Source organism: Phoca vitulina, unplaced genomic scaffold (genome assembly GCF_004348235.1).
Source record: "Phoca vitulina isolate PV1807 unplaced genomic scaffold, GSC_HSeal_1.0 scaffold34, whole genome shotgun sequence".
Taxonomy (NCBI): Eukaryota; Metazoa; Chordata; class Mammalia; order Carnivora; family Phocidae; genus Phoca; species Phoca vitulina.
In genome coordinates this window covers 16,420,683-16,434,889 of record NW_022589737.1, presented here as the reverse complement: position 1 = coordinate 16,434,889, position 14,207 = coordinate 16,420,683, and the positions used below count along the sequence as shown (strand labels likewise).

The following is a 14,207-nucleotide window of genomic DNA, read 5'->3' as shown; positions in this document are numbered from 1 at the left end:
GACAAACAGTGTTGTAGCTACAAAAACTATACCCAAATGTGTTAACATTACTATTAGCTACTTTGATTACACTGAGGGATAATACTGAGCATTCATTCATTCTTCCATGGAAAATGGCTGACAGAACTCTTCCAAAATAGAAATATCACCCTGAGTATTCTGTGTAACTTTATAAGGTGACAATCTGGATTAGATTAACACAGTGAAAGAGAAATTCAAATATCTATTCTAAAACCATGTGCTTAAAGGAGACTTAGTAAAATCTGACCACAGGAAACAAGAGAAAAGACCAAGAAACAAACATATGTATTTCTCTTTCTGATTTTAGACTAAATGATAGTGAATATTTTCAATTAAGTCACAAGGAAACTCAGCAGACATATGATCATCATAGCAGTAATCATAATACATTATATTTATGTGACATTTTACAGTTTTGAAAGCATTTCACACGTGTCATCATAGAAATATCACATTGTTCTGTTTGTTCACAAACATATGTTAACATTCATAAAACTTCCACTCTCAGACACTCTTTAGTGTCCCAACATAAAAAATGAAGGAGTTAGACTACATAATAAAGTTCCTTTTTAGAGCTATCGTATTTATGATTTTGGGTCTGTGGCTAAAAAAGAGCAAAAACCATTTAATGGAAAGAAAATGCATAACATTTAAACCTATTAGAAATGAATAAGTGATTTTAAAATATCACTTTTTTAAATCTTGTAATTAAGACATGTCTCAAAATACCCAGAAAATTGGGTAGTGGCATTTTGTAGTTAAACTTACTAACAAATTCGAGAATTACAGAGTATCTCCCAAAAATTGGACAACTACTTTTACTAATGTAAGATTATAATTCAGTAACTATCAGTATACCATACACAATACAATATAAACTATACACAATACTAAAACTAAGTTAAACTCTTATGGTTCAGAAAATAATTTAGACTATTTCAGTCGCTCAAAGATACTGTGACTATCAGCCATAATAATTCAGTATTAAAAATATAAAATAACTTCAATTGCTTAATGTCTCTGGCTTGGTATATAAAGTATCAGATTCTGAACCAAGAAAATAAAACCACTTCTAAAAGTACCTCATAGAATCCAAAGGGGGTAAAAAACAAAGTTTTAACATTAAATTATTCATATTACAGTTGAGCAAGCACCTACTATTTGCAAAGCACTATGCTAGCTACCATCATTCAAAAATTAAATCAAATCCCTTCTTCTCAGAAGCATAAAACTTAAAGGCCAAGTGGGAATAGTACCATGGCAGGGGCCGGGGGGGGGGGGGGGTTCCTCTACTTGGACTACTAGGGTCTTTTTCTACCCAATGATTTCAAAATCAGAACCAGTCACATATCTACTGAAGAAATAGTCCATGTTTTTCATGCACAAAACCCGTATATGCATTTAGTTAATTTTTTCAATAATAGTAACGGATTCATTACAATTTTATATATACACAGGAAAGCTGCCTGGCCTAAAAGAAGTCACTATGTGATTTAGTGAAGTCTAGAATTGGGAGTCAGGAGATCACTTCTAAAATTAATTAGCTCTGTGACTTTGAAGGAAACAAGACCAATTGTCTCTGGCCTTCTAACACATACTATACCTGTGGGTAAGTTATTAAACTTCTCTAGGTCTCTTTCTGCATCTATACAAATGTGTAGAGTCCAAAAAGTATCTGGATTGAAGGTACTCACTTTAAGTGCAGATTTTTGGGCCCACTCCCAGTGGTTCAGAATGTCTGTGCTGAAAGCTAGGAAGCTAAATGTCTCCTAAGTACCACAGGTAACTGAAATATGCAGATGGTCCTCAGCCACACTTAAGGTCATCACAAGTCCTAGTCACACCAGATGATCTCTAATGTCCCTAACTGTATAAAAAGATGACACAACTCATTTCAGTACCAAGGTCTTAGGAATTCTGGATCTAGCATAATGTGCAGGCCATAGTAGATGCTAAACAAATACTTATAGAGAGGAAGAAAGGGAGGGAGGGAGGAAGGGAGGAGGCTAGCTAGCTAACTGGTCATATTTCTAGCTAAGAAACATACAAAATGGTAGTAAAATTAAAATTGAGTAAAACATCAGCAGCCAAAGAGCAAAGACCTCAGTCTCTACACACATTCAATTTCAAATATAACATGAGCCGTTGTCAAACAAACTACTAAAGAGAAAAAGGGGAAAAAACAGTACATAGAAGCCAAAAGAATTTTAATGGAAAATTACTGGTGACTAAAACATAGCAACTGTTTACTCCGGGTAGAAGAGAACACAGAATTTTAAGGACTGGGACTTGGAATTGGGACTAAAGTTTGAAGTTACTGGTTACTCAAAGGCATAAATTTCATTTGGGATAAAAGTATATGGATTCCAGAAATATCGGTGACAATATTAACTTTTGTCCATTTTTTAATTCCATTTTCCCATTCACTTACATTATAATTTTTGAGATGTTTTATCTTCACTTCTGATGATCTTCAAATGTCAATGGCTCTTAACACATTAACTGTAAACAAACACACAAAGGAACTTAGGGGAATTCAGATACTTAAGGAACCCTACAGTAAAGTATTCTAAATTATTCTGTAAAGCCTCCAGGGGAGGGAGCGGCGGGAGGAGGCTTTGGTACCATGTTTACCTGCTTCATAATGTATCCCATGTTCAAAATGTAATATCGTTCTAATGATACTATCCTCTTAATCATCAAGCAAAGAAAAAAAAAAATCAACCTGTCTTCTGTCAGAAGCAAAAAACATTCAAAGTCAGAAAATTCTCTCCAAATATGGACACTCTGGACTCACTGATGTATTGTGTATACATTAGCCTTTTCCTGCTCATCAGTGCAGCCAATCAAAGAAACTCATTTCCTTGCCACTACCACCCAATCATCCTGCCCTGGGATTGCCCTCTTTTGCGTCTAGACCTAGAACATGGTTTGGGCCTAGACCTAGATCTTCAGGCATGATCAGGTCTTTACAAAGACCCCGACATTAAACAGACTTGGGTCCAAATGTCAAACTGCTCTCCCTAATCTTTGGTTTTTTCCTCTGTAAAATGGAAACAATAATACTGTTTATTTTATATAATTATGATGATAATATGAGAAAATGCATATTAAGGGATTTAGCACCATGCCCAGCAAGCACTCAAAAATGTTAAGTGCTATTATTTATATTAGTATTAACAATCACAACAATAATATTAATTTACTTCTAGAACAACTGTCTACCACTTGAAAAGCAAAGTTTATCCTAGGTGTTTCTATTTTTACATACTGCCTTTGGTTATGATGGAAGAATATTATCTAATACCAGTAACAGAGGACATCTGTATCATATAAAATTTTATTTTTGACCTTGCTGGGCATCCTGCTTAGCTCAAGAAAATTAAGGCTTAAAATCACTAGCCTGTCTTCAGCCAAAGTTATCATTCCTTTTGCTAATACACAACCTTCTAACAAAGTCCTACTTGCAGTGATCTGTGAAGGCAATTTTGCTAGGAAAGGAGATGGATATATTTGTGACTCATGCCTTTTAAATCCTCTGAGCCCAAAGAATAATGCCATACCAATCCAGAGGAAACTTCTCTACCCTCTTCTACCCACTTCCAAATGATTAAACACCTATGTTTGATGTTACATGCTTAAAATATTAATATCTAAGTTCAGAAACAAAAATGCATAAACATGGATTTCTCTGAATTTTCAAGTTTTAAGGTCAAAGATACAAAAGCACACACAAAATATTGCAAAAGCATTCATAAACTAACATGGTCCCAAATGGCCAGTTTTATTTCCCCTATGGAGACCAAACCTTTAGAAATGAAATGAGAGAAAATACCTAAGTGGAAACCTGAGGCAATATTTTTGGGGGGAGATAAAACACATGTACACAAGGCTGGGAAGCAAACTGGAAACAGCAGAAGAGTAAGCAGTGTCGGCCACCATCCTCATTACCACCACTACTTTACCATGCAATTCCTTGAGCTCTTCAAATGAAATAAAAAATGAAATAGCACAGTTGATCATTCTTCATTTGATTTCCATCTGCCTTTCACTTAAAGAGTTGACAATTATGAAATGTATCCCTTTTATGTTATGATCCCAGGTTAGGATTATAAAAATCTGGCCCAAGATAATACACACAAAAAAGTATAAAGTTAAAAAACTTGAGTTTAGAGTGTTCCAAGATACAGTTTTCTTTTCTGGCCTGCTACAATATATCATGTCTCTCAGCGTATTTTCTACTTTGGTCACCGCTCTTGCAAGTCTAAGAATAAGAATGTCTCTGCCGTAAGTGAAGTATTGTTGACTTTAACCGGAAAATGTCTTCCTTGCTAAAATGATTCATTTATGCTATGGAGAAGTTGCTAACTGTCTCCAATACCCATTCTCTACTATTTCCTACAGAAAGAACCTCCCATTTTTAGCTCAGCACAAGCTTCCCAGAAGAGACTACACACCCTAGCCTTCCCTTGTGGTTAGGTATGGCCATGGAACCATGTTCTGGCCAACTGGATGTAAGCTTAAAAGATTATATATAACCTCAAAAAAATATCCCTTAAGAAAGAGAACATGCCGTTCTTCTTCCCTTCGTTCTTCCTTCTGACTATAATAAATGCAATGGTTAGAGTTCCAACAGCAATTTTGGTTCATGAGGTAACACTGCAATATAGAGTCTGTGTTCTTGATACTTGAGGTCCACTCTATCCGATCAGTATGGACTATCTCTGGGCTTTTATATGGGAGAAAAACTAAAATCATCTGTTTTAGGCCACAGTTAGTTTGGATATTCTGTTATAATCTGTTAAACCTAAACCCTAACTTTAAAAAAATAAAATAAGAGGAATTTTCCAAGTATCAGTATTTAGGGTTTTTGAAGTATATAGTTCAAAAGATACTTTAAAAGTGAATTCTTATTATAATGAAAACATAGCATCTGCCCTTATCTAATCTAGGCTAAAAAGTATTTAAAGAGCGCAAGAGCTGATCTCCTGCAGTAAGAGCCTTTGAAAAGTCATCAGGATGCCCGCCATGGTGCGTACCAAGTGCGGGGTGGGGGAAGAGCTGTGAAGGCGGCACATCCGTGGTCTGTAGTGACGGCAGCAGCGGCACACGCAGAAGCACAGTCAGAGGGACCGCACAACTAGTTCTGCGTAATAAAGTTATAGCAAAGGGAACGGAGATTATTACTTTCGTTAAGAGGGCATCGTCTCTAGTCCCTTTGATTTTAATAATTTTGTACCAATCTTTTTTTTTTTCGATAGTTCCATTTTTAACCTGACTTCCTCTGGGAAGCAGACTTATAAAATCACTGCCTATCCTTGACTATCAACTCTCAATAGTTTTTAATCCTATCCACAGATTTAACTAATTCAAACAATGGGACAAAGATAGCAAGTGCTTTACCTATTCAAAACTAATTTTCTTAAAAAGAAAAAGTACTCTCTACTAAAATCTAAAGAATTTCCACTGGTCAAGTCCTGATTCACATGCAACCTTTGGCCCTAGAGATTTTGAATACAATAGCATGAACTTGGCAGCTTTACAAAATAAACTTACTGATTTCTGGACATCTGTATCTGGGTTATTTCCTTCCCTTGGGCGTAATCCAGACTTCATTCGTTCAGGTGATGGCTTCCTGGAATTACTTATTTATATTTTTTTTAATTTATGTTACCACTAATGGATTTCACCAAGGACCTTTTTCTTTTTTTAAGATTTATTTATTTGAGAGCGAGCGTGCACGCGCGAGTTGGGGAGAGACAGAGGGAGAGAGAGAATCTCCAGCAGACTCCCTGCTGAGCACGGAGCCCCTCGCAGGGCTCAATCTCATGACCCTGAGCTCATGACCCGAGCTGAAACCAGGAGTTGGACACTCAACCAACTTAGCCACCCAGGCGCCCCAAGGACCTATTTTTAAGAAAAGACCTAAAACATGTATTCCTGATGTGTTACTCATAGCTGAGAAAGAAAAAAACCTCAGGCAATTTCCTAAAAATCAGATGTCATAAATCCCTAAAGAGATGACTTTTACCTTTCACTACTTCAATCAATATTTCTACAAAAATGCTTTCAAGTAATAGGCTTATGGTAGCAGTAACACAGACCTTAACTTAGTCTGTTTCAACAAATATTGATGGAGTTACTAGAAAACAATTAGTAAAAGACCTAAGGCAGTGGTTCTCAAACTCTAGTTTTAGTTTAGGATCACCTGCAGGACTTGCTTAAACAAACTGCAGGCTCCACTGCCAGAGTGTTTTATCCAATTACATCTGAGGTAGGACCAGGGAATCTGTATTTTTAACAAATCCCCAAAGGATGCTGATGCTACTGATCTGGGAACTACTGATCTACATTAATAGAAGACTACTGATGACAGCATAAAGAGGAAAGAAAAAAACACATATGGGACCCAATCTCAATTTTGGTACACTTGTATACTTGTGACTAGTAATTAACCTTTTTAAATTGTCTTTCAGAAAAAAATCTATAATTACTGAAGTTCACAATAACACTGGATCTTATCTGACAGAACTTTAAAGTATTTTTAGGGTCCTGGAATAATGAAATACAAAATAAGTAAGTATGTCCAATGTCTGACACAAGGTGCTAATTATATTGCCAAGGTTGGAAGCTCAACCTGTAAGTTTCACTTAGTTCCATAACTAGTTTCTACCACTAATCCTGGCCAGGTGCCTCAGAAGACATGCCAAGAGTCACAAAGGGAGTGGGTAAGAATGTGTGATTGGACACAAATCTATCACCACTACTGGAAAACAACCCAAAAATACATTTCCTACCAACATATCAGCTCTAGAACAGAACTTGAGGCTGAAACTAGAGATGAAATCTTACAAAAAAATGTGTTTCAGAAATCTTAAAAACTCTTCTCCCTTTTCAGACTATAAGTACCATCAAAATTCATGGAAACAACCAGGATTTGCTGTTTTCAGATGATGATAATTTTAAAGGAAGACATGTAACTTAAAAATGTAGTTGAAGACTACTTTTCTGAGTATATTCAATGTACCACACTTTGATTTTTTTATCTAAGTTAAATGTAAGTATATATATATAAATACGTAAATATAAATGCTAATGAATTTATAGACTAGAAATCAATTGATAAACCAAAATAATCTGAGACAAACAACCGGTGCCCAGAATAACTAGAGTATATGAGGGTATATAAAATATGAAAGAAACAGATATTAAATAAAATGACTGACAAAATAAGTTAGACAGAAAGAGACCAAAATAATCAAGAGTAGCAGATGGAAAAGCAGGTGTAGGTTAAAGGAACACAATGTTGTGAAAATATATGACTGGGCACAGAAAAGATAATGTAGCCAATAAAATCAGCTCAGTGTGTCAAGAGGCTTCATGCAAGAATAACTTTAGCTTGAACTTGAAGTTGTGTCTTTACGGGCCAAATTCAACATAAGAAAACCCTTTTTAATCCTTCGAATGGAGACAGCAAATAAGAGAGCAGTGAACATTCAACATTTCTTTATTCAAACATTTACTAGACACCTATTTGGCACTAGATATAAGAGCATGTGATTATGCATAATAAAAAATAATCAAAGAAACCCACTCAGGCAGTGCATTTTATAACAGTGTACAAACTGAAAAAATGGAAAGCCAGACTAAGAAGGCAGAAATAATATCAATATAGTGACAAATCCTGCTGTATAACTTATACAATTCTAAGGCTCAGGCCTACCCTAGCTATCATATCTAGCCTACAGTACTGTTTTATCTATATCCTGTATAAATCATACTTATGTCAAGAATCAGAGCAAGGGCAACGAGAATTAAATTATGGAATGCAGCCAGATTATCAGGGTGCTGAAGTGAACTTTTTCACAACTCTCTCTCTGGGGCTGGACACATCGAAGAATGGACAACACAGGATATACAAGAGCTGCTGAACAGCTCATTGAAGGAGACTAACACCAAGCAAGATTCACCAAAGACAGTTACTTTTTTTAAGGATGGAGGATGACATAACTATAGCTGACTAGGAAACTGCTATCTGGATATCATATAAAAAAATTAAATCACTCTTTTGTGGCCAAAAGCATCAAGCCTATGATGACCTAAAAGGCAAAGCCAGAAGCAGTAGCAGCTCTGAGACGACCACATATATAGGTACATAGACAGACAGACATATCAAGACTCAACATACATCTGAAAACTGTATTTATTTGAGAGAGAGTGTGCACGCCCGGGGGAGGAGCAGAGGGAGAGGGAGAGAACCTCAAGCAGACTCTGCAATAAGCACAGAGCCCGACTCCAGGCTCAATCCCACGACCCCGAGATCATGACCTGAGCCGAAACCAAGAGTCGGACACTCAACTGACTGAGCCACCGAGGCTCCCCAAGACTCAACATACGTTTAGAGTGAACTACAGATCCCACAAGAGCCTGTCAACCAACTTCAATGGAGTGTGTCATTTTCAAAAAACAGTGGGCAACCAGAAGGATTAGTGTAAAATTTTTCAGATTTATATTATTCCTATTTCCCAGAGAAACATAAGAAACTTACAAATTAACACATTTAAATATAATATTTAAACTGAATTCATCTAATAGAAGTACTTGAAGAAATTAGATAGGCGTACATTACCAACTTCAGTTACAAATCTGACTGAAGTCTTTTTGCTAAATTGAAGAGAAACATGCAGTTACATAGTTTGCGTTTTCAAACAAATAGGAAGCACACTTTTTTTTGAATAAACAATTTTTCCTGGAGCTAAACTCAGCAGAAATTTATGTCAATCTAGTCTGTAAAAGACATATGGAACACACTGAACATATTAACTATTATTGTATAGGAGGTATCAAAACAAATTCACATGGCAATTTCCTAATTGAAAAATTGAAAATTTGAAATTGAAAATTTCCTAATTGTAAAAAACAGAAGGCATAAAAATAAACAATTTAAGGGCAACATTTCCGCAAAAGGCTGAGACAATACAGTCCAAACACAGATATTCTGCTTTACCATAGACTATCAAAGTAAAAACTTAAACAACTGGATAGCCACTTAGCATAGCTATTATAATCATGGTTGTCTACCCTGCCTCTGTATCAGAATCATCTACAATTGATTGTTTGCCCAGATTAAGTTTAAATTTAAGCTAACAAGCTAACAAGCGTCTATAATGCAGCTATTCTATACTGTTGATCAACCAGGTGTAATGATTCATAAAATAAAAGACATGAAAAAATTTAGCAGGGTGAATTCTACATAGCAGACATTCAATAAATGTAATTTTTTCTACCTTCCAGAGGAAAGGAATGAAAGCTGTCATTTTCCTATGGAAAGTAGATCATACTTATATTTTTGTCCAGAGAGGACAAGGCTAACATATTCTAGTCCAAACTCTTTCAAGGAGTTAGTTTTCTCAAATTCATATGTCAGTAACATAATTTTTTAATTAAGAATTAGAATGCATATATAAACTTTAAAGTTACTGGGCTTTCTTTGGGGGGAATTAAATGTACTTAAATGGCACAATTAGATACATTAATTTGTAATAAATTTATTTATTTAGTATAATTTCAAAATCCGTAAAGAGATTTTGTATAATTTCAAAAATCCGTAAAGGGAATATCTTAGTAGTTGATAAGAATGCATCTTAATCGTTATTGTCATTGAGATAAAGAATGATAGAACTTTAGACTGCCGAGGGACCTTACAGGTTTTCTAGATCAACTTCGTTATTGTGAAAGATGAGAAAACTGCAGACTAGAAAGGTTAAATGATACAAGCCAAAAAGCTAGCAGAGCCAGGGACTTTTAAGACCCTGAGCCTCCTAACTTCCAGTACATTCTTCATTCTAACAGACTATGCTGCCTCCTGTGGTTCTAAATCCTCTTGCTTGGGTGAGATTACTGGTTGCTTCACTTGTTTTCTTTACATTCTATTCTGAACCATAGCTGCCATTTGTAACTTTCCTATAAAATTACAATTTTCCAACCTGTTTTCTTCATAATTTTATGACTGAGAATGTAAATCCTCCACTTCCTAAATTTCAGAGTAATAAACATAAAATTTTTTAAATACCTGAAACAAATGTACAGTATATATGATTGAATGCAAAGAAAAATTCTTCTCTCCTGGATAATTACATCTACAGATTCAAAAAAAAAATTTTATTGAGCACCTCTGACATGCAGGGTCTCTGTTAAATGCTAGAGACAAGAAGATAAGTAAGATATGGTCCTTGTCCTCCAGTAGCTTATAGCCTAGGAGAAAAGTCAATTAAACCAACAATTACACTGTCTGTTAAGAACTCTGAAAAAGGTGTGGGCAGGTTGCTATGAGTGCTTTAGAGAATCTAATTTATAATGATGGAATCAGCTAATAGTTTCCCATAAGGTCTGAACAGTAATAGGAAAACATAGCTGTGTCACCCATATTTAGTGGAGTCCCAAATGAATTAAAAGAAAGAAACTTCAATTTATTCAGAGGAAAATGAAATTTGTGTTTTCACACGGATTAGTATCCAATAACTCCCTAATAATAATTAGACTGTTTTTTGATGGGAAAGAACCTGATTTCATTGTGGCTACATAACAAACACAGGTCTTCTATTATTTCTTCCTAAAATTTTAAATCACTATTTTAAAACCAAAGGGAAAATATTCATCCAAAACATGTCTAGTTAATATTCACAACAGCTGTCTACACAATTGCATACTAAAGTACTCCTCAAAATTCCAGGAAAAAAAAAAAAAAAAAATCCCATCTGGAACAAGAGAAATAACCAGGAGAACCGGTAGCCCAAGAAGGAAGAAAACTACAACTCATTACTCACTCCGGGTTAAGGACTGCTCAGATTCCTAGATAATGACTTTCAGCTGCAAGATTTAGAAAAGACGTACAGTGGGCATTTTTATTTACATTTTTAAAACGAAATGGGGGGAAAGGGTCAGAGTATAGGGAAAATCATTAAAGAGATATGGAAGTAAAGTGATGGAAAAAAGAGGAAAGGGTGGGCAAGAATCCCAAAATCAAAGAAACACGGACAGATGGAAGAAAGACTGGAGAATGGTTTGGAAAAGAGTAAAGAAAGGCTGAGAGGAAATGAGGGGTGGTGGCTGGGGGAAGGGCTGTCCAAAAAAATAATTCGAGAGGGAATGAGAAACAAGAGAAACTAATGAACTGGGGCTCCCTCAACCAGGGATAAAATGAGATCGTTATACGTAGAGTCACCGATAAAGCAGCAGTGAGTTTTAACCTCCCTTTTCCCCAGCCTCTAAACCCCAAAGAGGGAGGAAGAAGTGGTTCCCAAGTCCCTGGAAAGGAATTTCGGCGCAGCCTTCGGGAAGCAAGTCCAGGAGTTGGGGCACCATCCAGCGGGTCCCCGGCCCCTCTCCATCCCTCTCGGGCGCTGGGCGGGGCCCGGGGCATCCTGGTTACCTGGACAGGGAGTCCACGCTGGGCGGCCGTGCTGCGGCCGGCTGGGAGCCAAGACTCTCGCAGCTCGAGCTCTTCTCCATGGCGCGGCGGGGGCAGCGGGAGGGAAAGGCTGAAGCGACCTCCGCGGCTGCGGGGCGGGAGGAGCGGAGGGCGGAGTGCGGCGGGCAGGGGCCGCGGTCAGGCCAGCGCCGGCCCGGGAGGGAGACCGGAAGCGGCCATGTTCCCCCAGACTGCACCGCGCCCGGGGACTACCGAGGAGCGGGAGGACCCCGCGGCTCCCCTCCGACTCCAGCCCCGACGCGCTGCGCTCGCTACGTGCGCTCGCTGCGTACCCCGCGCTTCCTCTGGGCTGGGAAAGGGAGGTGGCCCTTCCAGGAGTGAGAGAGTACCCTGAGGCTGGGGGAGACGAGGATCCTTTGGGAGGAGGGGGGAATTTTAGAAATAAGAGAGAGGAATAAGGGAATACTAGGGGCGAGGATCTCAGGAGAAGAAAGGGACAAGGATCATAGGGATGGGGATGAGTGAGACAGGAATGGTGGAGAAGACGGGGTAGTAAAGGCGTGCGGGCAAACAGTAGGATGAAGGGGCAGAAAGGACGGGGGCGGTGCACGAAGAGAGGAAGAGAACATAGGGGCACACAAAGGTTGAGGGTGTTAGAGATGGCAAAGTGTTCACCAGATTTGGGGCTGAAAATAATAATTAAATAATTAATAATTAAATAGTGATTAAAGGTTGCTTTAGCCAGTCAGACACGAATTCAAATCCTGCCTCTGCTGGTCGCTTGCAGTGTAACCCAAGGTATTGAACATCAGCTTCCTTATCTGTAAAATAGGAAAAATAATAACTTCACAGATTAGATAAATTAATACATGTAAAATGCTTAAAAATTTTTTGGCGCATAGTAAGCACTCAAATATTAGCTGTTAGTATTACTACCTACTTCATAAGTGTTGTTAGGATGTGATGTATTAATGCATATAAACGGTTTCTAAAACAACTTCAAAAAATGGTAGCTATAGGGCAGGAATATATAGGAAGGGGGCAGAGAAGTAAGAAGTGATTGGTATGGGAAAGGTAGTAGAGAAAGTACAGGACATTTAGGAAAAAAATTAATGCTTTTCTTTTTTTTTAAGATTTTTTTTAAATTTTTTATTGTTATGTTAATCACCATACATTACATCATTGGTTTTTGATGTAGTGTTCCATGATTCATTGTTTGCGTATAACACCCAGTGCTCCATGCAGAACGTGTCCTCTTTAATACCCATCACCAGGCTAACCCATCCTCCCACCCCCCTCCCCTCTAAAACCCTCAGTTTGTTTCTGAGTCCATTGTCTCATGGTTCATCTCCCCCTCCGATTTCCCCCTTTCATTCTTCCCCTGCTATCTTCTTTTTTTTTTTTTTAACATACATTGTATTATTTGTTTCAGAGGTACAGATCTGTGATTCAACTCCTATCTTCATTCTACCACCGGCCCAGCGTTGTAGAAAAGGCACTAGTAAAGCAGAAATTTTCAGTCCAGCTATGACTTGGATTAAGTCTGTGTGGTCTGGAAGGGTGCAGGGGCAAAGCACTTTGGCATTAGTCCATTGTACACCCAAGGAGGTATGGAAGAGGAAAATGAGATCTGATAAATATGCAAAAAGAATTAGACACATACACTATTATATGTGGTAATGTTGGATAGGCGACAAACTTAAGCAATCTTTCCCTGCCCTCTCAAATTCCCCTGCAGAGCAGGAAGGGAGGGTAGAGAGAGAGAACTGTGATAAGAGAATAGGAATTGGGTGAAGGGGAAATGCTTCTGCTGGTCATTTCTGTTATGGAAGACACGGGAAGGACAAAAGAAGGAAAGCATAAAGGGATTTTTCTGATTGAGACTGAATCACAGTTACCTCATGTGTGAAGTATAAAATGATGCAAAGATTATTTCTGTAAAAAAAATAACAATGAATCATTTAAAAAACCTTCCTTGCTAGGATAAATAGAATTATGTTCATTTAAACTAGATTTAATTTATACTGACAACTGTTTTAAGAAAATCTTAAAGTATAGGGCCAGTGAAATACTAACTTGAAGTACATTCCCCAAAAGAACAACCTAACCTAGTTGTGTTCAGCATACTTATTAAAATAAAATGTTGGGGTTTTTTTGAAAGATTTTATTTATTTATTTGACAGAGAGAGACACAGCGAGAGAGGGAACACAGCAGGGGGAGTGGGAGAGGGAGAAGCAGGCTTCCTGTGGAGCAGGGAGCCCTATGCTGGGCTTGATCCCAGGACCCTGGGATCATGACCTGAGCCGAAGGCAGATGCTTAATGACTGAGCCACCCAGGCGTCCCTAAAATAAAATGTTTTTAAGCACTTTAAAAGCCTTTGCCTTTCTATTCCATTCTCTAGCTTGGCAAGGATAGGATGGCAGCTGATAGTTTTTATTTATATAATTTTTAAAGAGGCCTTTAACTGTCCTCCTCTAATAGGCAAAGAAAATAGGCAGAAACACTTAACAAACATAAACATCTACAATGATTCATAAAAGAATTTGCTTATTGATTCCGAGTTTCTACCTGTCTTCCAAAATGCTGACTCACTGTCACTTGATACTTTGACATAGATTTTTCTAAGCTAAGTTTGGTGAAGACTGATGAGGAAGATCCAAGCGCTCTCTACGGCCCAGTTGTTTCTAGGACTGTGTTAATAGAGCACTTGAAACCACCTGCCTGATGATGTAACAATTTGTATATGAGTCTAT

General features: G+C 37.6%; 1 protein-coding gene across 5 annotated transcripts in view; it reads right to left on the bottom strand.

Moving 5' to 3' along the window:
- The window catches only part of MTMR2 (myotubularin related protein 2), a 121,749-nt gene extending 110,013 nt beyond the window's left edge, over positions 1–11,736 (bottom strand). For 2 of the 5 annotated variants that reach the window (XM_032426443.1, XM_032426447.1), the window contains exons 1-2: positions 11,453–11,538; positions 2,453–2,523 (exon numbers count right to left, since the gene is read on the bottom strand). Coding sequence is in view for 1 of the 5 variants with exons in the window: in XM_032426442.1 (XP_032282333.1) it covers positions 11,453–11,532 (80 nt within the window). In the remaining 4 variants the exon portion in view is untranslated. The other 3 variants (XM_032426444.1, XM_032426442.1, XM_032426445.1) reach the window with 3 other exon arrangements.
- Positions 11,737–14,207: the final 2,471 nt, after the last annotated feature.